This window comes from Pseudochaenichthys georgianus, chromosome 14 (genome assembly GCF_902827115.2).
Source record: "Pseudochaenichthys georgianus chromosome 14, fPseGeo1.2, whole genome shotgun sequence".
Classification (NCBI taxonomy): domain Eukaryota; kingdom Metazoa; phylum Chordata; class Actinopteri; order Perciformes; family Channichthyidae; genus Pseudochaenichthys; species Pseudochaenichthys georgianus.
This window is the reverse complement of record NC_047516.1, coordinates 37,001,704-37,027,858: the sequence shown is the minus strand read 5'-3', so window position 1 is coordinate 37,027,858 and position 26,155 is coordinate 37,001,704. Positions and strand designations below refer to the sequence as shown.

General features: G+C 45.4%; 1 protein-coding gene across 2 annotated transcripts; it reads right to left on the bottom strand.

The window, feature by feature from the left end:
• Window positions 1-114: 114 nt before the first annotated feature.
• fez1 (fasciculation and elongation protein zeta 1 (zygin I)) lies at window positions 115-26,155 on the bottom strand. 2 transcript variants are annotated; one of them, XM_034098426.2, is made up of 10 exons: window positions 25,902-26,155; window positions 20,260-20,590; window positions 9,920-10,007; window positions 9,122-9,208; window positions 8,635-8,818; window positions 2,839-3,143; window positions 1,932-2,012; window positions 1,428-1,503; window positions 1,270-1,335; window positions 115-1,098 (listed from the first exon to the last, which is right to left on the bottom strand). In XM_034098426.2, the coding sequence occupies exons 2-10, from the start codon at window positions 20,583-20,585 to the stop codon at window positions 1,049-1,051; spliced, it is 1,263 nt and encodes a 420-aa protein (XP_033954317.1). In that variant the 5' UTR covers window positions 20,586-20,590; window positions 25,902-26,155; the 3' UTR covers window positions 115-1,048. The 2 variants fall into 2 exon arrangements, with proteins under 2 accessions (XP_033954317.1, XP_033954318.1); XM_034098427.2 differs by having other exon boundaries at window positions 115-1,065; window positions 25,902-26,153.

The window sequence follows — 26,155 nt, the reverse complement described above, 5'->3', positions numbered from 1 at the left end:
GTTTCTCTCCCATACAAACACCCTTTGTGCTGTAGAGATATCCCGGGGCTCATCAGAATTGACATGATACCTAAACTCTGAGGGTAAAGACAGAAAGACAGATGCAGTCAAAGCTAGGGTAGAATGTTTATTAGAATTAGCGATGTAACATTCACCTACATGGCACAGAGGAAGTCATACATGTGCTAATGTGCTAATATGCACGCCTTATTGAAATGAGCTCATCACATCAGGGGGTGATATATCAACAACAAAATACGCCTCCACTTATCCTGAACAGGGTGAAATGACACGGTAAATAAAAGTCAAAAGTCAACAACAGAGTTTATTTAAAAAATGTGAAAAAATGTAAAGTAATTGAAAAAGAGTCAGAAGAGCATATTAGGTGAACTAAAAAGAAAAAAGCTTTAATATGCACTGCACCCGTAATAGTCGCGTGTCTCCTCTCATCCACATGGAGCTACAGTACTAAGTTGGCAGAAAAGGTGCATGGCTTTTATATTCAAATGAATGTTCAAATAGAGAGTATCATGTGTGGATGCGGTATGGCATTTCATTTATTTCAGTGTGGTCCTGATGAGTCCATGAGAACAGGCAACAGACCTCAGTGGGAAAGAGCTCAGTTTGAACACATGTTTAAACATTTGGCAACATTGAGATTATGTTAGAGGAAACAAAGAGACTGTAGAGAATAGAAATAAAAAAATAAAGTAAAAGTAATGTTGTATCCCTGTAGCGAAGTGGTGTTGTGATATTAATAGCATGTCATGCCCCGTTAGTGAAGTCCTTTACAGTTGTAAACTACCTGTTGAACTTCAGATGGAGGCCATGTTGTCCGGCCTGAGCGCAGTGTGCAGGAGGGGGGGGGGGTGAGCTCAGCGAAAGGCAGTAATCAGAGTCGAGGTGGATACAATGATGTTGATGGTGAGGATCCATGATTGATAATGGTAGAGATGGGAGGTCATGCAGCGGGGGCCAGAGGCAGGGAGGGGTGGCAAGCCCTCAGGAAGAAGTCTCCGTCACAATGTGGCCCCTGGCCTCCAGAGGTTTAGGTGGGACACAGGACTGGAGAGGAGACAGCATAACAGTGCTGAGTCACTACAGGAGGGTATACAATACATTATTGTAGCATCATGAGAAATAAGACAATATTCCAATCAGAGAACAAACTCTAATGTCACTGTTGTGATTGTGTTTCCTTTGAGCAGGTCTGCTGTGTAAGGGTTCCAGTCAATAGAATAAGGTACTACATGTACGTCGTTTCCTTACCTTTCAGTATGTAGTCAGTTAGCAATGTAGGCACCTTCTCACTGTCGTCATTCATGGCATAGAGAACTAGGTGGGGAACAAAGTGTTTGAACTCTGGGAATACTCTTTTCACCCGCTGGTAGATTTGTATCTGCCTTTGTGTTCTGGGCTATTCTTACTTTTTGTGAGCATCTGCAGGTCTTCAACCGTTGGAGGGATGCCTTTCTTCTCATATGGAATAACTGTGTTTAGATACTGGAACAGAGACGTGCAACGATCAGCGTTAGCACAGCACCGCACCGGAAAAGCAATAGCTCCACATCTTGGGAAATATGCTAATTGTCTCTCTTGCCAGATTTAGGTGAAAGTATTAAATCCACTCTGATGTTAATATATGAATATAAAGCTGGAGTCAGGAGATGAACATGTTCCCCTCTGTGGGACCAATACAGGTATTCTGATTCTGATGGTTCAGTTAACGAAGATTTAGAAAAAGAAGGACACATTTAGCCTGGCGCTGTCCGTTGTGAGTGTGTTACAGGTTCATCCAATGCTCATTTGTAACCATTCTCTTTAGTGTCGGGTGTATAATATTTAATTGTGTAATTACAACACCATAAATGCAGCACACATGCTCTATACATGGTTTGATTTAACCTAGAACTTTTGAACTCTGTCTTTACCTGTTTCTCATTTCCTGTGCTTCCAAATGTCTGTCTGATGCCGGTCTGCAGGATGTTAGACAGCCCCTCCATGCTGAAACGCTGTGGGCCACACACACACACACACACACACACACACACACACACACACACACACACACACACACACACACACACACACACACACACACACACACACACACACACACACACACACACACACACACACACACACACACACACACACACACACACACACACACACACACACACACACACACACACACACACACACACACACACACACACACACACCACACACACACACACACACACACACACACACACACACACACACACACAATTAAAGGCTGCTGATCATAGCTCTCTTGATCAAGTTGAGAGTCTGATCAAGAGTATTTGTTGTGGGAATCCAGTCCAGGATCATGACGTCACAGTACTAAAAGCTTTATTGTTTATATTGCATCTGCATCAGTAAGACATGTGTCCATTAATATAGCTTCAGTGACGCAGCCTCAGGTTCCCTGCAGTCAGCACATTAAAGCTGCCGCATGGTTGTTGTCCTGTTCCTGGACAGACTGGACTGCTACTGTAGGAGAACTCTGCTCTCTTTAGGAGCTTTCCTGGAAGACACTTACAGGCTAATGGACCTGAGATCCATTAGGCCAAAAGTCAATGAGAAGTAAGAGGGAGAGTTTTCCAGCACTGTGCGTTTAAAAAAAATTCGAATTGACTTAACTTAATGAAAACTGCAGAATAATGCGCACAAAACCATTTCTGAGAGAATCCGGGCACATGATCTCCGGTGTGGGACATGGGAGAAGAAGCTAGCATAAGGCGTGTCAAAGGGCATTCCCACAGACTCATAGTGTGAGTCATTCAGGGTGTTTAAGGGCATGTGTCTCACCTTCACAGGCATGCTCCCACTCTTCTCTGTGTTGGCTGTGTTCCCTCCGGTCACAGGGGGCGTCCCCCCCCCCTGCAGGCTCAGGGTCTTGTCCCGGCGTCTGCGCTTGCTGCTGTCCCGCTGCTCCCTCTGCCTGTTCTGCACCTCCATCAGGGCCGTGATGAACGTGTTCTTCACCTCCTTCTCAAAGTCCAGCTCCTCGCGCCGGGCCAGCTGGCCGACCAGCTCCTCGGAGAACTCTCTGATGGTGGCCTCCACCCGCTGCAGCAGCTCCACCAGCCCCGAGCTGGGCATCAGAGTCAGGCCTGCAGGGAGAGTTGGGTTTTACTTTGAGCAGCTGTACCCAGCGGATCAGAGGCAATGCTGAAATATCATCTAAATCAGGAGTTCTGGATTTCACTCCATTTGGCGGAAAAGACTTGTCACCAAAACGATATGTTCACTGCAACACCATTGGTCTCTCTGACACTAGCATTATCATTCATTTACTTAACTGTGTTCATCTGTTGACTCTTTCAGGGTAGTGGTTCTCAACTTAAATTGAATTGAATTTCGGGCAGTTCGATCACAGAGTGATATCACCTCTGTAGATTATTCAGAGGATATACTTAATAAGATTTATAGGGTTCCATAGGGGAGATTTGAGAAAAATAAGCAACCATTTCAATTAATCTCATGACCACTTGGAGGATCCCAATCCTCAGGTTGAGAAACACTGACATTGCGAGGTGAAGACAATTGGATCAAAAGCTAAATCCTCACACAGGTTCAAACCCATCATTTACATTTAACACTAACAATTCATTTATTCTGAAAGGAGATAACCATGTGGATTACTTAATCAAAACGTGTTATTTAGCAAAAAGTAAACATGTTGTTACATTAAATGGATATATATAAACTTGTGCTTGTTTGTTTGTCAAAATAACCCGGCGGATAATAATTATGCGTAGCATAACAATGTTATGCATAACAATGTTATGCTACGCACAAAATTCTTTATTGTTCCTCCGGGTTATTTTGCGCCTCTTCTCCTCCCACATTCCACATCGCAGAAACTCCGTTCAAATATCAAACCGTTCAGCTCGGTCAGGAATCGATAACTATTACGTTTCTCATTCATAACTTTCATAATTCCAGAGATACATCCCATAATTCATCACATTTTTAACATGGAAGTCAATGGAGAAACTCTTCAGACTTCAACAATCTTCATGCGACTTCAACTGCTAACTGTTCATTCATACTTTCACTCAGAAACCTCATTCCAACTTTAAAATGTTACACATATTTCTGACATTATTCGTGTAAAACAACTTTCAAATCTGATTCTGACTTTTAGATATATTAAACATTGTTCAGACCTTGTTTTAGAGGTTTTCTTCAGATTTTAACATTAACTAGAGTGCGTGATGTCACAGCTAGAGTGGAGGACAGATTTCAATTTGCCTTCATATTTTCTATTAAAACTGCCATAATTCCCAAACCCTACATTCCTGAGACATATTTTTTCATGACAAACGTAGGAAAACATCTTGTAGCTTGAAAGATAAAAATAAATGAAGCAAAAATAATTAAACAAAATGCCTCTTGAGCAGTGGCGGCCGGCCCATAGGGGCGCTAGGGGCGCCGCCCCACCTCTTGCCAGATAAAAAAACCAACAAAAAAAAACCCTGCCGTCTGTCTGCAGACTTGTCAAAGCATTAATTCATGGTTTTTACTAACCGGTATCAGTATGTTGTTACGTCGGCATCATTTAGAAACGTGTATTACAATTTAATCACGGTAAAATATGTTCATGTTGTTGTAGTTGTAGCTCCCGAGCCAGCGCGTCTTGTTTGAATGATGCGAGTAAACACAGCTGGCAGTCGCGGTGAAACTCGAGCGACTAGAGCGATGCGATAGGAGCGTTTAGAGCGAAGCGAATATTCGCATCGCGTCCGGTCTGAACGCGCCATTAAATCACCAGAAGTCCTAATTTAAGGGGTCATTTCTCCCAAAACATTTTTACTCACTCTATCAATAGCCCCACCAAAAATATTGTCCACCAGCCGCCACTGCTCTTGAGGGAATGAAGTGACAAAAACGTTCAACATTCCTCCATTAAAGCCCATTGTAATTTCAGGCAGATATTTCCTCACGGTAGCAGCCGCACACCTTTAGTTAAACTGCCAAAAAGGCCACATTATTAACCCGAAACTACACAAAGATTACACTTCAGATACTCAACTTCCTTGACATGCTTCACGTTTTGAAATTTCACATATATCTGTTACGGTTCTTCCACAAAACGTTCACATGTAAGAGGTGTATCTCTCATTCAGAACAATGGAAACCTGTGAACTCTACACACCTCATTAGCTCAACTATAAACACCTGTGCAATGGAACACGATGATGTCATCGCTCCAGCTGACATGCTCAGATAGCAGACTTCAGATAGCAGACTTCAGGTAGCAGACTTCAGATAGCAGACTTCAGATAGCAGACTCCAGGTAGCAGACTTCAGATAGCAGACTCCAGATAGCAGACTCCAGATAGCAGACTACAGGTAGCAGACTCCAGATAGCAGACTCCAGGTAGCAGACTCCAGGTAGCAGACTTCAGATAGCAGACTTCAGATAGCAGACTCCAGATAGCAGACTCCAGATAGCAGACTCCAGATAGCAGACTTCAGATAGCAGACTCCAGATAGCAGACTTCAGATAGCAGACTCCAGATAGCAGACTCCAGATAGCAGACTCCAGATAGCAGACTCCAGATAGCAGACTTCAGATAGCAGACTCCAGATAGCAGACTTCAGATAGCAGACTTCAGAGCAGCAGACTTCAGGTAGCAGACTTCAGAGCAGCAGACTCCAGATAGCAGACTCCAGATAGCAGACTCCAGGTAGCAGACTTCAGATAGCAGACTTCAGATAGCAGACTTCAGAGCAGCAGACTTCAGAGCAGCAGACTTCAGATAGCAGACTCCAGATAGCAGACTCCAGATAGCAGACTTCAGGTAGCAGACTCCAGAGAGCAGACTCCAGATAGCAGACTCCAGATAGCAGACTCCAGATAGCAGACTTCAGATAGCAGACTTCAGATAGCAGACTCCAGATAGCAGACTCCAGATAGCAGACTTCAGATAGCAGACTCCAGATAGCAGACTCCAGATAGCAGACTCCAGATAGCAGACTCCAGATAGCAGACTCCAGATAGCAAACTCCAGGTAGCAGACTCCAGATAGCAGACTCCAGATAGCAGACTCCAGATAGCAGACTCCAGGTAGCAGACTCCAGGTAGCAGACTCCAGATAGCAAACTCCAGATAGCAGACTCCAGATAGCAGACTCCAGATAGCAGACTCCAGATAGCAAACTCCAGGTAGCAGACTCCAGATAGCAGACTCCAGATAGCAGACTCCAGATAGCAGACTTCAGGTAGCAGACTTCAGATAGCAGACTCCAGATAGCAGACTTCAGGTAGCAGACTTCAGATAGCAGACTCCAGGTACTAGACTCCAGATAGCAGACTCCAGGTAGCAGACTCCAGATAGCAGACTTCAGATAGCAGACTCCAGATAGCAGACTTCAGATAGCAGACTTCAGATAGCAGACTTCAGATAGCAGACTTCAGATAGCAGACTCCAGATAGCAGACTTCAGGTAGCAGACTTCAGATAGCAGACTCCAGGTAGCAGACTTCCGGTAGCAGACTTCAGATAGCAGACTCCAGGTAGCAGACTTCAGGTAGCAGACTCCAGATAGCAGACTCCAGGTAGCAGACTCCAGATAGCAGACTCCAGATAGCAGACTTCCGGTAGCAGACTTCAGATAGCAGACTCCAGATAGCAGACTTCAGGTAGCAGACTTCAGGTAGCAGACTCCAGGTAGCAGACTCCAGATAGCAGACTTCAGATAGCAGACTCCAGATAGCAGACTCCAGGTAGCAGACTTCAGGTAGCAGACTTCAGATAGCAGACTCCAGATAGCAGACTTCAGGTAGCAGACTCCAGATAGCAGACTCCAGGTAGCAGACTCCAGATAGCAGACTTCAGATAGCAGACTCCAGATAGCAGACTTCAGATAGCAGACTTCAGATAGCAGACTCCAGATAGCAGACTTCCGGTAGCAGACTTCAGATAGCAGACTTCAGATAGCAGACTCCAGATAGCAGACTCCAGATAGCAGACTCCAGATAGCAGACCTCAGATAGCAGACTCCAGATAGCAGACTCCAGATAGCAGACTCCAGATAGCAGACCTCAGATAGCAGACTCCAGATAGCAGACCTCAGATAGCAGACTTCAGATAGCAGACTTCAGATAGCAGACTCCAGATAGCAGACTTCAGATAGCAGACTTCAGATAGCAGACTCCAGATAGCAGACTTCAGATAGTAGACTTCAGATAGTAGACTTCAGATAGCAGACTCCAGGTAGCAGACTCCAGATAGCAGACTCCAGAGAGCAGACTCCAGGTAGCAGACTTCAGATAGCAGACTCCAGGTAGCAGACTCCAGATAGCAGACTCCAGATAGCAGACTTCAGATAGCAGACTCCAGATAGCAGACTCCAGATAGCAGACTCCAGATAGCAGACTTCAGATAGCAGACTTCAGAGCAGCAGACTTCAGATAGCAGACTCCAGGTAGCAGACTTCAGATAGCAGACTCCAGATAGCAGACTCCAGATAGCAGACTCCAGATAGCAGACTTCAGAGCAGCAGACTTCCGGTAGCAGACTTCAGATAGCAGACTCCAGATAGCAGACTTCAGGTAGCAGACTTCAGATAGCAGACTCCAGGTAGCAGATTCCAGATAGCAGACTCCAGATAGCAGACTTCCGGTAGCAGACTTCCGGTAGCAGACTTCAGATAGCAGACTCCAGATAGCAGACTTCCGGTAGCAGCCTTCAGATAGCAGACTCCAGGTAGCAGACTCCAGATAGCAGACTTCCGGTAGCAGACTTCAGATAGCAGACTCCAGATAGCAGACTCCAGAGAGCAGACTTCAGATAGCAGACTCCAGATAGCAGACTCCAGATAGCAGACTTCAGATAGAGGTTAAAGGTCCTGCCCTCAACAGCTTAGCCTCTACTCAATTATGGGGTATCATCATCATGTGCCGTTTCCCTCACCATAAAACACGATGTCGCTATAACTCCTGTAAAATGTTCAAAAAGTGCTCAAACTTCACATGTGTGCCAACAGTACAGCTGTGAAGACATCTACGGGACAGTTTTGAGATTTCTTCAAATGCCGTTGCCATGGCAACACAATGCTCACCATGAAACACGGTTTTCTCATAACTTCAGTGAAACTGCTCCAAACGGCCCAAGACTTCACAGGTTTGGTAACGATGCAGCCATCAACGCATCTAAGCGTATTATGGGATGTCATCAAATGCCGTTGCCATGGTGACAGATCATTCGCCATCAAGTTAGTTCAGAAGTTTGCAGTTCAAATATTCTGCTGCTTTTCCAAGACTTTTTACTTTCTCTTCTTCTTCTCTCATCACACATTCAAGCCCCCTGTGTTCATGTATCATTTCAATCTAAATTCTTCACTTTCTTCTTACACATTACATTTCAGCATAAAGCATTCCCACTAGCAATTTCTTCAGGAATTGCATTCTCTAGTTGATCATGTTATCCATTGTGATATCTATAATGTCCAGGGAGGCAAGAAGGGGGGAATAGGGAGGTGGTCTATGGTATTTGATTGAAGTTGAACGACATGCTTCACAGGCACTCACCTGTGTACTACCTGTGTACGGTGTATTACCATTCGAAAAACTGCTTTACTGTAAGAAAACGTACCTTCGTAGGAGCAGTTGTTGTTGGAGGCCAGGGACAGCTGCCGGATCTCCTCCAGCAGGGAGGGGCTGGTGCTGGAGGAGCAGCGGCTGCTCTCCTCCTCATCCTCCTCCTCCTCGTCCTCCTCCTCCTCAGTTTCAACAGGATCTGGAGAGTTCTCCATCATCTCATCTATCTCCTCAATGACCTTAAAGAGAGGATATGGCAGGATGCAGGGAGACAATACATGGATCAAAATGGGAATAGCACATCTAGCAGTTCAAATAGTCCAAACAGTTCCTCAGGGATCTGTTCTTGGTCCTTCACTTTCTTTCTTTATGCTGTTCACACCCAAAGACTTGTTCCAGGATTGCAGGGATGATACCATTGATGTCATGCTTGATGGGCTAACCCCTGTTTTACACCCTCATTTATTTGTCATATTATCAAAAACCGGACACTGAGAAAGGGCTGTTTGTTATTTAACACACACAAACACACTCCCACACACCTGATCAGCTGTGATAAGAGGCTCTTCATTCAGACAGTTGGCGTTGTCATTCTTCTCATTCATCTCCTCCTCCTCTTTTTCGTGGATCTGCAGAAAGGGAGACAAAGCATGAGAGCAACACACAAACAGCTGGGACAGTACAGTGTGTCTTCGTGATGAATGAGAGACAAAGCGCTAAATCCACAATCATTTCTTAAAATAACTTTGCCTGGCATGGTGGAGACCAGTTACAGAAAGTCTTAGGGTTCAATATTTGATAGGTTTTACATTATTTAGTGTCACCTTTTATTAAGCAATATACTCCACTATGTTCCATTTTCAACTCTGAAATGTGGTTCAGACAGACGGAAACTCCCACACAGCTGAACTAAAGGCTGGAAGCAGCTGGACTGGAGCACTATGCTGCACTTCCACTACCCTCCTCTCTCTCTGGGGCAGGACCTTCAGTCTGGCCTTGACCAGCCCAAACATGGCCCAGACTGCTAAGTGCCTGCTGTCCAGCTGTATAAGGCCATTAAGGAGAGAGAGGGAGAGGGGGGCTCTGCTGAATGGCAGCACAGTCAAGGTTGGCCAGGCATGTCTTCAAGTGTCAGCATGAGAATAAGCCTCAGAAAGAAAGTGTCAGCACGATGTTAGCTGCTCAGCTGGACCTCTCAGACTAAAACATAATGACACATTGTGTCTTTCTGTACTGATATCAAACTAAAACTATCAAAAACAGATTTTACCCAACAGCTAAATTGGACAGACTATTTTCACAGATCTTAACCAAATATAAGGGCGTGCAGTGATTCATACCTCCTGGTCCGACAGATTGCCGTTGAGTCCCTCGGAGTCGTTGCCGTCCCAGGTGGAGATGTAGTTGTCGGTTAGAGCATCCCACACACTGCAAAACAGCACACACACATGCACTCATGTAACCAAGGTGAAGTACCACAGAGACATGTAAAACAGCATCGGGCTACAGTTTGGTGTGTTGTTTCCTCTGCCTGGTTGTAAGGAGGTCTCCAGCAGCCTGCAACCTAGTCAATATGTCAATATGGTAAGTCAATGATGGAGGTCAATACACAGAGCTGGAGGCTGCAGAGAAACAATGCACAGCAGAAAACAGCTACTCATTAAAAGGTATCCTTAGCAGAGGTTTAGATAAAGCTTCTCACATCATGGTGGAGGTCTCTGCCTGCAGCCGGGGGCCAGCATCTGTCTGAGCGGGACCACAAAGAGCAGAGAGAGGGTCTTTGTGTTCCTCCTCCTCCTCCTCCTCAGAGGCTGGCTCAGGCCTGCTGCCCCGGCACTGCCTCCACCCGGCACACTGGACACCATTCAGCTGACCGCTTACCTCACCACCCGCACGATGACATTATTGTGTGCACATAAACAATGTTGTGCTGACATTGTTCAAAATGTACTGATGTAAATAAACAGCATGAACCATTTTTCATTGCCAATCAAACATTGAGGACTGTCTGTTGTCAGAGAGGACTTATTACTTTTGATTGTGTTATTACTCTGTTAGGAAGTATGAAACACTGCTATGAAATACATTTGAACTCAAAATGCTGCTAAACAGAATATTTGTTTCGCAGAATAAAACCCACACTGATTAATGTAGGTCAACACATTTCACATAGCTGTATCAGGTTAGTTGAAAGCAATAATATTAAGTTGAACCTAAAATGTAGAAAACTAATCCTCATTGTTGCTAACATTTACAAAGTAGCTGCAGCCCAACATAATGGAATAACCTCTTCAAAAAAAACTCACCTCTCCTAAAGTAATGTACTAGAATGAAACAATTTGTTTGGAAACAGTCAGGTGAGCTGTTCCCAAGGTTTCTAGCCTTATGCTAAGCTAACCTTGCTAACTATTGCTTTGTAACAATAATAACATTTTCCCATTTGTCGTTGAATGAAACGGAACACTTAAAAGTGAATGGAATTGAAGCAGCAATCAGCACACTACAAACCGTTACATGTACAGCTCGTACCACATGCATAATAGAGGGGCGGGGGCATCTGGCTAGCAGGAACAAGAACTCCATGTCACAGAGCTGTCCTGCTGTGTTAGTTGGCCCGCAGCCATGACATAAATCATTCTTCTCGTTCTCGGTCAGCTATAAAATGTGCGACAGTCTGTGTTCAAACAAACAGCAGAATGACATCATTTCTGTGAGGGCACAACCTGCCAATGAAGAGAGATCATTGTCCAGTAGGCCTATGCCATAACACGACTTAATGTCAGAGTTATGAACATAACAAGTGCTTTAGTTTCTGGTTGAGATGATTTGAAATGGCCTCGTGTATCTTGCAAAATGGTTATGGAAGGGGCGGGACTATTAGGAAAAAACCCAGAGCAGGATGGAACGGATGTTGTGTTGTTATATCTGTAAGAGTCCTCGGCCACAACACATCAGTTTAAAGCATCATCATCATAACGTGCAGATTGATCACATCCACCCGCAGCCATGTGCATCCGTCAGTGATCAGTAAATGCAGACCTATTTTATTAGGGCAATTTAAGAGTGCTTGTTAGATCATGTGATTCCTCTCCAAAGCTCTTCTCTACAACTACAGGCAGGCTATTTGTAGTTCGATTCATATCCACACAGTGTGAGGACCTGTGTGTTTCCGCCTGGCCGCCCGCAGCTGAAGGAGGAGGGTCTGCAGTCAGCTGGTCTGCAGTCAGCTGGTGTGCAGAGACAGACACAGTGGGAGCTAACTGAGGCGTGCATCATGCACAGTGAGTAATTCAGACTATGGCCCCCGGACCCGGTGCTGCTGACTCACTGGACCTGCTGAGACACTGTGTTTGCCCTGAAAGTGTGTTGTATATAATAATGGCAACATGATGACTGTAATTAATAATGACTGAGTGTAATTAGCATGATGAACTGGAGGCAGGCTATAGTCTGGCTGTCATATTGTACTTTGTCATGACTCATTACAGTATTAATAATAAATAATAATAATAATAATTATTAATAATTATCTCTGAAGAACCAGCACCTTACCGTGGTAGAGAGGTTTGTGTTCCCTGATGAACCTGGGGGCTGTGTTGTCTGGAACCTTGTGTTCCTAGTAGGGTCTCCCATGGCAAATTGGTCTCAGGCAAGGGGCCAGACTAAGATTGGTTCAAAAGACCTCATGAAAGGAAAAACAAGAAGTGAGGATACCCGGCCCGGAGCCAGGCCCAGAAGGAGGACTCGTCGGCGAGCGTCTGGTGGCCGGGCTTGCCACGGAGCCCGGCCGGGCCCAGCCCGAAAAGGCAACGTGGGCAACACCTCCGCTTCTCTGTCCCGCGGGCCCACCACCTACGGGAAACATCGATGGGGTCGGGTGCGCTGCCAGACGGGTGGCAGTGAAAGCGGAGGGTCTCGACGGACCAGACCCGGGCGGCAGAAGCTGGCTTTGGGGACGTGGAACGTCACTTCTCTGGGGGGGAAGGAGCCGGAGCTTGTGCGGGAGGTGGAGCGGTACCAGTTGGATCTGGTTGGGCTCACCTCTACGCACAGCGTCGGCTCTGGAACCTTACTTCTGGATAGGGGTTGGACTCTATTCTTCTCCGGAGTTGCTCAAGGTGTGAGGCGCCGGGCGGGTGTGGGGATACTCACAAGTCCCCGGTTAGGTGCTTCGTTGTTGGAGTTTACCCCAGTGGACGAGAGGGTCGCCTCCCTACGCCTGCGGGTTATGGGGGGGAAAACTCTGACTGTTGTGTGTGCTTATGCACCCAACAGCAGTTCAGAGTATTCGGCCTTCTTGGAGACCCTGGAAAGAGTCCTGTATGGGGCTCCTGAAGGGGACTCCTTAGTCTTGCTGGGAGACTTCAACGCACATGTGGGCAATGATGGAGACACTTGGAGGGGCGTGATTGGGAGGAACGGCCCCCCTGATCTGAACCGGAGTGGTGGTTTGTTACTGGACTTCTGTGCTAGTCATGGATTGGCCATAACAAACACCATGTTCGAACATAAGGATGCTCATAAGTGTACGTGGTACCAGAGCACCCTAGGCAGAAGGTCCATGATCGATTTCGTTATCGTATCATCGGACCTGAGGCCGTATGTTTTGGACACTCGGGTAAAGAGAGGGGCGGAGTTGTCAACTGATCACCATCTGGTGGTGAGTTGGGTCGAGTGGCGGGGGAAGCCTCTGGATAGACCTGGTAAGCCCAAACGTGTAGTTCGGGTGAACTGGGAACGTCTGGAGGAGGCCCAAGTTCAGGAGGCCTTCAACTCACACCTCCGGCGGAGCTTTTCGGGCATTCCTGTGGAGGTTGGGGACATTGAACCAGAGTGGTCGGTGTTCAAAGCCTCTATTGCCGAAGCCGCGGTGGGGAGCTGTGGTCTCAAGGTCTTAGGTGCCTCAAGGGGCGGTAACCCTCGAACCTCCTGGTGGACACCGGTGGTCAGGGAAGCCGTCCGACTGAAGAAGGAGGCCTTCAGGGATTTGTTATCCCGGGGGACTCCCGAAGCAGTTGCAAGGTACCGACAGGCCCGAAGGGCAGCAGCCTCATCCGTGGCCGAGGCAAAGCAGCGGGTGTGGGAGAAGTTCGGAGAAGACATGGAGAAGGACTTTCGGGCGGCACCAAAGTTGTTCTGGAAAACTGTCCGACACCTCAGGAGGGGGAAGCAGGGAACCATCCAAGCTGTGTACAGTAAGGATGGGACGTTGTTGACCTCAACTGATGGAGTGTTGGGACGTTGGAAGGAACACTTTGAGGAACTCCTGAACCCGACAACTCCGCCCTCTATGTTAGAGGCAGAGCTGGAGTATGACGGGGGATCAACGCCAATCTCCCGGGGGGAGGTCACTGAGGTCGTCAAACAACTCCACAGTGGCAGAGCCCCGGGGGTGGATGAGATCCGCCCGGAAATGCTGAAGGCTCTGGGTGTTGAGGGACTGTCATGGTTGACACGTCTCATCAACGTTGCGTGGAAGTCGGAAACGGTACCGAAGGAGTGGCAGACCGGGGTGGTGGTCCCCCTTTTCAAAAAGGGGGATCAGAGGGTGTGTGCCAATTACAGAGGCATCACACTACTCAGCCTCCCCGGGAAAGATTACTCCAAGGTACTCGAAAGGAGGGTCAGGCCGATTGTCGAACCTCAGATTGAGGAGGAAAAATGCGGATTCCGTCCTGGTCGTGGAACGACGGATCAGCTTTTTACTCTCGCAAGGATCCTGGAGGGGGCCTGGGAGTACGCTTATCCGGTCTACATGTGTTTTGTAGACTTGGAGAAGGCGTATGACCGGGTTCCCAGGGAGTTACTGTGGGAGGTGCTGCGGGAGTATGGGGGTGAGGGGGTCTCTACTCAGGGCCATCCAATCTCTGTACTCCCAAAGCGAGAGCTGTGTCCGGGTCCTCGGCAGTAAGTCGGACCCATTTCCGGTGAGGGTTGGCCTCCGCCAGGGCTGCGCTTTGTCACCAATCCTGTTTGTAATATACATGGATCGGATTTCGAGGCGTAGTCGTGGGGGGGGGGGGTCTGCAGTTCGGTGGACTAAGGATTGCACCACTGCTTTTTGCAGATGATGTGGTTCTGATGGCTTCATCGGTCTGCGACCTTCAGCACTCACTGGATCGGTTCGCAACCGAGTGTGAAGCGGCTGGGATGAGGATCAGCACCTCCAAATCTGAGGCCATGGTTCTCAGCAGGAAACCGATGGACTGTCCACTCCAAGTAGGGAATGAGTCCTTACCCCAAGTGAAGGAGTTCAAGTATCTCGGGGTCTTGTTCTCGAGTGAGGGATCAATGGAGCGTGAGATGGGCCGGAGAATCGGAGCAGCGGGAGCGGTATTGCAGTCGCTTTACCGCACCGTTGTGACGAAAAGGGAGCTGAGCCGGAAGGCAAAGCTCTCTGTCTACCGGGCCATTTTCGTTCCTACCCTCACCTATGGTCATGAAGGATGGGTCATGACCGAAAGAACGAGATCGCGGATACAAGCGGCCGAGATGGGTTTCCTCCGCCGGGTGGCTGGTGTCTCCCTTAGAGATAAGGTGAGAAGTTCGGTCATCAGGGAGGGACTCGGAGTTGAGCCGCTCCTCCTTCGCGTCGAAAGAAGCCAGTTGAGGTGGTTCGGGCACCTAGTTAGGATGCCACCTGGGCGCCTCCCTAGGGAGGTGTTCCAGGCACGTCCAGCTGGGAAGAGACCAAGGGGTAGACCTAGGACCAGGTGGAGGGATTATATCTCTTCGCTGGCCTGGGAGCGCCTTGGGATCCCCCAGTCAGAGCTGGTTGATGTCGCCAGGGAAAAGAAAGTTTGGGGCTCTCTGCTGGAACTGCTACCCCCGCGACCCGACCACGGATAAGCGGGAGAAGATGGATGGATGGATGGATGGAATAATAATAATAGATTTATTTTGTTAGCGCTTTTACAGGTGCTCAAAGACGCTTTACAGATATAGTGAAAAGAAAAGAAAAGAACAAGAAATACATATATATATATATATATATAGTTAAAGTCAAATGAAAATCAAGCAATACAAAAACAATCACACATTAAAAGCCAGATTGAAGAGGCGAGTTTTTGTGAGTTTTTTGAAGGTGGTGAGGTCGGTGCAGTCTCTGATGGGTTGGGGGAGTGAGTTCCAGAGGGAGGGGGCAGCGACGGAGAAGGCTCTGTCCCCCCAGGTCCGGTGCTTGATGCGGGTGGGGATGGATAGGAGGTTGGCTTCTGATGAGCGGCGGCAGCGGGAAGGGGTGTGGTGGTGCAGCAGGTCTGTGAGGTAGGGGGGGGGGGGGGGGGGGGGGGCTGATTGTTGAGGGCTTTGTGAGTAATCAGGAGGACTTTGAAGTCGATTATTTGACGGACGGACAGGGGAGCCAGTGGAGGTTCTGGAGGACGGGGTGATGTGGTCTCGGGAGCGGGTGTGGGTGAGGAGGCAGGCAGTGTTCTGAGTTCTGGATATGTTGGAGTTTATTGAGGAGGTTGGATGGTATGCCGTAGAGTAGGGGTGCCCAACCAGTCGATCGGCTGGTCGATCGCGGGGAGATTCCCAGTCGATTGCGAGATGTGTCTAAAAATAGAACAACAATATTCTGTTTTATCGTTAATGTCCTATAACATAATCTTCCTGTCCAAGAATAATGCACATGAACGCATCAAAGCTTTGTGATTGGCGTGACCCCATGTGTCGGGGCGTGGCTGGTGGGCATGGCACTAGTTAGCTGACGTTGTCCGTGTCAACCAACACGAGTGACAGTCCGCACACACAGAAGACCACAATTATGGCAGAAGCAAAAAAGCCCAAAATATATAATTTTCACTCCGAGTGGGAGGATGAATATTTTTTTGTTTATTCCAATTCAAAGTCCATCTGTCTCATCTGAAATGCGAGCGTGGCTTTACCGAAGAAGGGTCATTTAAAGCGGCATTTCAAAACGGTGCACACACGCTACGAGACGGAATTCCCTCCTAATTCTGCCCTACGCTCTTCTGTTCGTTGCATGTAACAGAGTTAAACATGTGAATACATAATTATAAGTTTGTGAATGTTTAATTCATAATAAGTTGTGAATTTTAAGAGATGAGATTGTTTCATTTAATATTTTAAGTTTTGTTTCCCATGGGAACACCGTCCCGTTGCACGTCTTTTTTTACTTCCGGTATGTATTGTCCACCCTCCATCTGTAGAATCACAGAACAGCCGGTCGTCAAGGGCCTGCTCGATTCGCCGTTTTTAAAAGGCATCATTGAAGTTGCACCGACAGAGGTCCACCGTTTCCCGCAGCAAGGCTCCCCCCAGTTGACAGTTCGCTAGCACCCCAGCCCCCCCCCTCTCTATTTGGACTGGTAGATCTCGGCAGACTGGCAACTTTAAAAGTAGCTCTTGGTTCAAAAAAGGTTGGGCACCCCTGCCGTAGAGGATGCTATTGCAGTAGTCGAGTTGTGATGTGATGAATGCATGAATCAGGGTTTCAGCAGCAGAGGAGGAGAGTGATGGGCAGAGACGGGCAATGTTTTTGAGGTGGAAAAAGGCGGTCCTGGTGATGTGATTGATGTGGTGGTTGAATTTGAGCTGACTGTCGAAGATGACTCCGAGGTTGCGGATGTGAGGGGGGGTGATAGAGTGTGGCTGTCAATGGTGAAATTCTGGATGGCTTTGATACGGGATGGGGGGCCGATGATGTCTGATTTGGCACTGTTCAGTTGGAGATAGTTTGTTTGCATCCATGCTTTTATTTCTGAGAGACAGTTGGTGAGAGTGGAGTGTGCTGTGGGGGTGATGGTTTTTGTTGAGATATAAAGTTGGATGTCATCGGCGTAGCAGTGAAATTGAAGGTTGTGGCGACGAATGATTTTGCCAAGGGGGAACATGTAGAGGATGAAGAGGAGGGGGCCAAGCACCGAACCCTGGGGGACGCCTTGGGACAGAGGAGCAGTGGAGGAGGTGCAGTTGTTGATGTTGATAAACTGATGTCTGTCGGTGAGGTAGGATTTCAGCCAGGAGAGTGCAGTGTCAGTGATGTTGAGTGATGATTCGAGGAGGGACAGCAGGATGGCGTGGTTGATGGTGTTGAACGCTGCAGTGAGGTCGAGGAGGATGAGGATGTTCAGGTTGCCGGAGTCAGAGGAGAGGAGGAGGTCGTTTTCTATCACATTAAGATGTTCCTGCCCCCAAGAGGCATTGTAGTTAAAGGTCACCTGTCAATGTTATTTTTGGGCAATAGCATAGGTCTCAGATGTCTATGAAGTGTTTTGCTCAAAATACCAAAAAGATCACCCACTCTAGCCATGCCTCAAATCCCCCCGTTTCAGCCCCCCTTACTAAAGTGCTGATTCGGGGTATAAAACTTAAAAAAAAAAAATAATTGAAATGAAAAAAGAGGGGATGGAGCTTATGCGGGACCCAGCAGATACTGTCTAAATGCTGCAGTGATTAAACGCCATATCATGTTCCAAACCACATCAAGGATTATTTCTGAAACAGTATGGAGCTCATATGCTTTCTCTCTCTTGGGTTTACTACAAGGTGAGTACCTTTTATTTCCTGCTTCTTTTCACATACTCTCTCCAGTACAGGTTAGCTCTGAGTGTTAGCGATGCTTGCTAATGTAAACACAGACCATATTATGTCCAAAACACATCGGGCATTGTTTCTGATAGCCGTCATATTTGATGGCAAATCTGGATCAGCTCCGTTTTTAAAGATTTGCGCACGGAGGAAAAGAGAGAGGGTTTTATTTTCTGACACTTTGTGAGTTCCCTGACACACCGGGGAAACACAATTATGTATACAAGACATCAAAAAGTGCATTTTGCATGATATGTAACCTTTAAGTTAAGTCTCAGTAGTATAAGTAGTAGTTTTACACAACTGATTTGTTTTTTTTCTTTCAAACATTGTAGAAAGAACAACATTCCTGTCCCAAACAGCCGGAGAGAGAAGGGTTCAGCAGGTAGGTGTGAGAGGTCACATGATCCAGAAGGTCAGCTAAGGGTGACTGGTCTTGTGGAGCTAAATACAGAATCTTGATAGAAGGAATAATATTATTTTAGGTCTAGATCGGTTCAATCATTTTAAGGAACGCCAGCATCTTTCCTGCCGTACGCCTGAAGTAACATATTTAGGAAGGGCTTCAGCCTATAATAAAAGTGATAGACAGATAAGAGACTAACCACATTTGATAACATGAATAACTATCAATGACTAGACTATAACAATCTGTACAGTACATTCACAACAGACTGGTACATGTGTTTACCTACCAGCTACGTTAACAAGGATATCTATTTGGGGGGTTCTGATCTGGTTCTTTCATGTTTGTTTTACAGGCATTAATTCCCTCCAAACGTGATTTATATTGATGAGGAAACAGGTGTCCCTACAGTGCAGACACCGAAGCAGGTAGTGGCAGAGAAAGGGAAATATATTTTTAACCTCTGCTCAGGTTTAAACTTGAAAAAGTCCATTGGTCAGTGTACCCCCAGATGGCTCAATTTACCCCTTGACTCGGATCAATTTACCCCTTAGATTGGGCAAGTTAAGCAGACAGACCTTTTTTGAGAAGTCATATTTTCATGGCCCTTTGTGATGGATGCATTATATTCATTTTGATTGACAGAACACTTCCGGAAGTAAAGGTTGTTGTTGTCATTTTACGTCTATCTAATTTTTCCTTGCGTAGGATAACATAAGTAAACATTGGCTCATCTTACCCCACTCTCCCCTACTATTGGGTGCTGTATGTAATCTCAAATGTGATTTCCATTTGTAAGCCAAAGATACTTATTGTTGATGAACTACACTGAACAAAAGTATAAATGCAACACTTTTGTTTTTGCTCCCATTTTTCACGAGATGAACTCAAAGATCTAAAAAAAAAATTATATACACAAAATAACCATTTCTCTCAAATATTGTTCACAAATCTGAAAAAATCTGTGATAGTGAGCACTTCTCCTTTGCCGAGATAATCCATCCCACCTCACAGGTGTGGCATATCAAGAGGGTTAGGGTTAGGGTACTGTTGTGAATCGAGTGGCCCATGGTGGTGGTGGGGTTATGGTATGGGCAGGCATATGTAATGGACAACGAACACAGGCCACTCGATTCACAACATTACCCTACCCCTACCCCTACCCCTCACACTAGATACTGCCTGGTTTTCGGACCCCCCCAGACCCCCCCAATAAAGCAAAACTTCACGTTTCAGAGTGGCCTTTTATTGTGGCCAGCCTAAAGCACACCTGTGCAATAATCATGCTGTCTAATCAGCATCTTGATATGCCACACCTGTGAGGTGGGATGGATTATCTCGGCAAAGGAGAAGTGCTCACTATCACAGATTTGTTCAGATTTGTGAACAATATTTGAGAGAAATGGTTATTTTGTGTAAATAGAAAATGTTTTAGATCTTTGAGTTCATCTCATGAAAAATGGGAGCAAAAACAAAAGTGTTGCGTTTATATTTTTGTTCAGTGTATAAGTGAGGTTCAATGGTGAACAAAACCAAATACATGTAGTGCTGTTAAAAAATAAAATATGCAGGACTTGTAGCAGAGTATCTCTACAAGTATTACTGCTTTTACTGAAGTAAAAGTTATGAGTACTTGGACCACTTCTTGTGCCACTTTAGGAAAGAGAAGATTTATATTCTTGCACTTTTTGATAAACCATATGAACTGTGTGGACTCACTCTTCGTCCTGCAGCTGCTCCTCATCCTCCTGGCTGTGTGTCTGGTTGCGTATGGGCGCCAGGCACTCGGTCTTGGTGTTGTAGTTGTGAAAGCACACGTTGAGCTTCTCATCAAATTCGTTGACCAGGTCCTCCATGGACTTGAAGCTCATCATCTCGGAGAAGTTCTCCAGCTCAGAAAAGTCCTCTCTGGTGATGGAGCTCAGTGGTATGGTGGAGGTGGAGGAGTAGGAGGACTGTTGGAGCGCCGGGTGGTCCAGCTCATCCATGTGACAGGGCCGGAGGTCCTCGAACTCCTCGTCCAAGCACACGAGAGGGGCCTCCATGCTTTCTACAGGAAAGGCAACATCAGGATATAAGGGATAATAACAGTGAGGCATACCATTCAAGTACACAATGACAAGGGATGCAAAGACTTAGTGAAGATAAGAACAAATGATGAAAGATCAAATATGAAAAAGTACAATAAGCACAAAAAAAGGTAATGATAAAACAAGATGAAACATATTTGTATAAGTGTGTAAAATTGGTTTTAAGTAAAGATTTAAAGAGGTCACGGAGTCTGTGTGCCCTATATTCCCAGGCAGGTCGTGATGATGGAAAAAGTAGGCTAGTCTTTAGATACAAGCCTAAAAACATAATTATACTATCTGTCTGAATTCATCTGTATCTCTGTCAAAAATAACACAGCAAGGGAGCCACATCTAAATAGCTGGATATTTCCCAGGCAGCACACAAACAGACTGGGCTGTGTTTTCATGTTCACAGTCTGCGGGTTAGGTACTCCATATATATTTTCTCATGGGTTTTCATGATTTGTCCCCTTTAGGTTTTATCAGTGTTTCTCTGACAGGCAGGACCACTGCTGCAGCATTGTGTTGGAAACAAAAGACCAAATCAGACACATATGTCTGTTTCCCAGAAGGATTTATCTGGCCTCTCCTAAATCATGCCTGCCTCACCTCATGTGGAGTGGCACCATGTTGTCGAGACAAAGAGGAGATGGAGGTACATCTGCCAGAAGGGGACCGGGGCCCCCAGGGACCAGAACCAGTTGGCTCACTGGTAAACCTCGGTTAATGAAGAGCACCTTCTGGGATTCAACTGATGAGGTTCACCAGAATCTGGGCCATGAAACTAGGAACTGTCATAGGATATGATGCATTACAGTAAGGCTATTGTTAATGCAGGTTTTCTTTAATGGATCTGATAATTACATACTTTAATGAACATTTATCTTTCACTTAATTGTATCATAAATTGAGTCAGATAATGATAATAGTGACAAATCAGCTCTTTTGGGACTTTAGGAAAGGTACTTTGAAAAAAGGTACAAAATATATTTGGAAGAAGGTTATAAAGTAGTTTGATATGAAAATATGTTTTGTGTTAACTTTTCCTGTCAAATAAGGCAGCAAAATCCACTGAAAAAGCTGAAACATTGAATCTAATTAAAAGTATTATTTCAAAAGATTTCACATAAGTATTAGGTTAGTTGAAAGCAATAATAGGAAGTTTAAATAGGTTACTTTTAATAATATTGCTTTCAACTAACCTAACACAGTAGTGTGAAATCTTTTGACAAAATACATTTAATTAAAGTCAACGTTTAAGTTTCTTCTGTGAATAAACATTGGCACTTACTGACTAACTGGTGGTTATTGAAACACAGTGTGTTCAATAACGGACTGTTGGGAGGCCTTTTTCCTCTCTATTTACATAAAAGGTCTTTGCTGCATGTTGTCCTATGGAATATGGAATTGTTGGTTGAAAAATATAATGAAGGAATATAGAACTGTAACACTTGACACTGCATTAGGTCAAAAATGTACTAAAGACCTTTTAATATTCAAATAAGTGGACAATGTTCTCCTCGAAACATCACCATCTCTATAAAATGGCCACAGAGTATATTCTATTCCTCTGCTTTCATACCAAATGCTGTTTGCCTTTCCAAATTGTACAACTTCAACCTTTTACTGGGACATAATTATCACATGGGAATTCCAAAAGAACATTAATTGTTTCCAAACGTTGCCATGCCTAAATGAAGGTCTCAGTTCAGCATCCATAGAGTTCATATTGAGGTCATTTCACTTGATATGATTAGAGATTTCTCCATATTCTATGGAGGAGATAATGTGATGAATCACTTGGCAGGCATTACTTTCTGAAACAGCCGTAATGAATGGATGTGAACCTGCAACAGAAGCAGCAGTGGTGGAGCACTTCCTGCTGCAGTCAGAAGTTTTTAGAGGAGGTGAACCTCTGTCATGTTGTCTGACCGTCTGCAGTGTAATGACTGAGTGAGGCTTATATTTCATCCCCTGTTCTCCGCTGGACCGTGGCCTGGCCTAAGTGGGTGAGTGCAGAGGAGCCCATTTAAAAGCAGCTTGTGCAGCCTCTTCTTCCTCATCACACCATCAGCAAAGTGCTGCTCCATCCTCAGCCAGAAGCTTCCCTGCCTCCTCTTTTTAAAATGCATCCACTCTGCTTTTGGCTCAACATTTGCTTCTAATTTCTCTGCTGAGAAAACAACTTCATCTAATATAAATCCTTGGAGCAGAGAAATGAATCACTCCTTCTGTGTGACAGTGACTGACAGCATGCCACGCGTCCATCAATAGATCCAATTAAGGTTATTTGGTCTACTCAAATAAGGAACATTATCAGCTGGCTCTGAAGCAGTGAATATCTAATCACTAATCGTCTCCTTCTTTGGCCTACAGTAAGTCATATTTTGGAGAAAATGTTTTTTTTGCCTAAATCATCTCTTCTTGATGCTGACCACCTCTGGTAAAATTGCCTACATCCTTATTGAAAGGATAGTGCTGTTCCTACCCTGATAGTATAATGGCCTATGTCAAGAGTGTGATTAGGCAATATATTTAAAAAAGATAATGGCTTAAGTCACATTGTCTTGTGACTTAGGCAATTTGACAAGCTTTACAAAATGGCTGCTTCAAGAAGAAACAGATACATTAAGTTATTTCCATGGGTCAGGGCTTGTCCCCTGTTGGTAAGTGATATTTACTATACTATAGGCTAGGCTATAAATGTTGTATAGTTATTTAATCTTTTAATTTAACAATTTATAGTTACTGTAGCTACTGTAGCTACTGTAGGTACTAGTTACCGTAGATACTGTAGCTCCATGAAGCATGCACACATTTCCCTCTGGGACAATAAAGACTCATCTAAAAACGAATCTTTCAAAAGTAATGGTTACAATTACAGAACGGGCTAGCAAGTGTGCAGGTGTGCGTCATATGAGAGGCCCCGACTTAAATCTTCCGCCAAAGATTTTGGAAATTGGTCCGTGCGCAAAGCATTGTGGGGATTTTAAGACCGCGGAGGATACACATGTGCAGCCTTGACATTTCCTGCAACGAATTACGCCGGCCTCGGTAGAATTCCAAGGATCCTGGATATTTCAGAAAGTGTGGTCAATGGACAACTGGGAAGAACATGGGTTATACGTCACCACTTTGGTCACAAAGGTTGCCATGAAGCGAAAGAAAGAAAGTTGGTGAGGGATCCAGGTGCTGTTCATCATTTTCCTATAACTGAAACTTCAGGATGGAAAGAATCTTAAAGTGTGCAAAGCTTTTTTTCTTCTACACTTAGCATCCCTGAAAGAACCATTACACTGGCTGAACAAAGACACCATCGACCATGACGAACAAGTGGCAGACCCGCCAACTACATCTCCACCTCAGAGTGGCAAAAATGCAAATCTGGAAACCACTGTTGATTCGCACTCCTGCAGAAGCACAACGACAGACAAGAAGTTCCTTCACCCAGGCACAACCATCTCCCAACTACATCGGGAATATCAACAGGCAGCTGCAACTGCTGAAGTTGACGCTCTGCCAATCGAGGAGAGGAGGTTTCCGGACCTTCAGTCCATGAAACATGTCATGCTCGTCGAGTGTCATCAGTTGTTTTACAATTCATACAATACATGTCTTCTGAGTCACTTGCTTCAGAAGCGAGGCAAGAATACTTCCTGGCATTCGGAAAATGAAGAATGGAACAGGCGAGCAAGTGTGCGTCATATGAGAGGCCCCGCCTTAAATTTTCCGCCACAGATTTGGGGAAATTGCATTGTGGGGATTTTAAGACCGCGGAGTCTACACATGTGCAGCCTCGAAATGAATGCCTCGGTAGAATTCCAAGTATGCTAGACATTGGAACAGTACTTCGGCGGCACTCGATGACGTAGTATGCTTGAAATAGTGGCTCTGGAGCAGCTTTACTCAAGATTGAGAAACACTCACTCACTCACTCACTCACTCACTCACTCACTCACTCACTCACTCACTCACTCACTCACTCACTCACTCACATACTGTCCAAACAACTATATGTTCAGTACTCATACTTATTCTACAGTATATTGCAGTAAAAAAACTGAACCGTTGACTTTAATTAAATGTATTTCATCAACAAATGTCACATAACTGTATTAGGTTAGTAGTTCAAAGCAATAATATTAATTTGAACATTATATTTTGTATTTAAACTTAATATTATGGCTTTCAACTAACCTAATACAGTTATGTGGAACATGTGGGACATAATACATTCAATTAAAGTCAACGTTTCCGTTTTCACAGTGTGTGTTATTCTGTCTCATTTATACATGAATACAGTGTTTTCTTTTTCTGTACTGCTGTTATATTCCTTTAGACTGTTCATAATGTAAATACTTTCAGTTATACATTATATATTTATATTGTATCATGAATAACTGTGCACTTTACTACTGTTTTGGACTTCTGGTTAGATACTAACTGTATTTCATTGTCTTATACTCAACAATGACAATAAAGTTGAATATAATCTGATCCCATGGAAGCTGACACGATACGGATGGTGGACGTGTTTGAAATGTGCAGGTATTACATTTCTGCGTAGTGTCAGCCTTTTCTAAGTGACCTTCACAGTGAGCGGGGGTCTCAGGTGTGTCTCAGGGGTTCACCAGCACGCATGTGAGCTCATCAGAGGTCATGTAATGCAAGAGAGCCAAGTCACATGTTACTGTGGGGGGGGGGGGGGGGGGGGGGGGGGGGGGGGGGGGGCACAACATGAGCAAACCAATGGAACACCTCTTCCACTGCAGATTCATTCAAGACATCAAGCTTTCCATGTGCTTCTTTTTTAACATGGAGGTTTATTTAATTCAGAATCTTCTTTTTCCATATGCTATTAAAGTACATTACTGTGAGCCTGCTGTGTATCAGGAATATGAAATGAAAATATCACTCACGTCTCAAATGACCCATGGCAAAACTAAATATGACTCCAGGCACTTATATAATCACATTTGTTTTGAAGATGAGTGTACAATCTGATTTCACCCAAAAATAAATAAAACCAAAATGGATTCCACTTCAGAACAATATTCATGCTGCCGTGGTAGAAATGGAAATCAAGCAAGTGCATGTCATCAGCTCATCAGAGGACGAAAAAAGAGGAAAGTGGGGGAGGGAAAGAAGAGCAGCGAGGAGAGAAGAAGGAGAGATGGAGGAAACCATGGTTACCAGGGAAGGATGGAGGAAGGATGGTGTACAGCGGAGACCTGAGAGGGGTCAGGACTGTGCGGGGAACAGCAGGATGGGAGCATGGAGACAGGTTACCTGCAGGAGAGGCTGCTGTCGGTCTGGATGCTGCAGCCTGGATCTTCAGAGCAGGGGAATCAGAGCCTACACCTCCCGAGCAGCAGCAGCTACACTCATTCCAGGGGAGAGAGAGAAAATCAGGGAGGTAAAGATGGTCGCTGCTTCGGTCTGTATCCCTTCCCTCACCGTTAGCCCACAGCCTCCCTTATCTGTCCTCCCACAGCCCGTTGTTTTCCAATCAATAGGCAGCCAGCAGCTCACAGAGCCTGCGC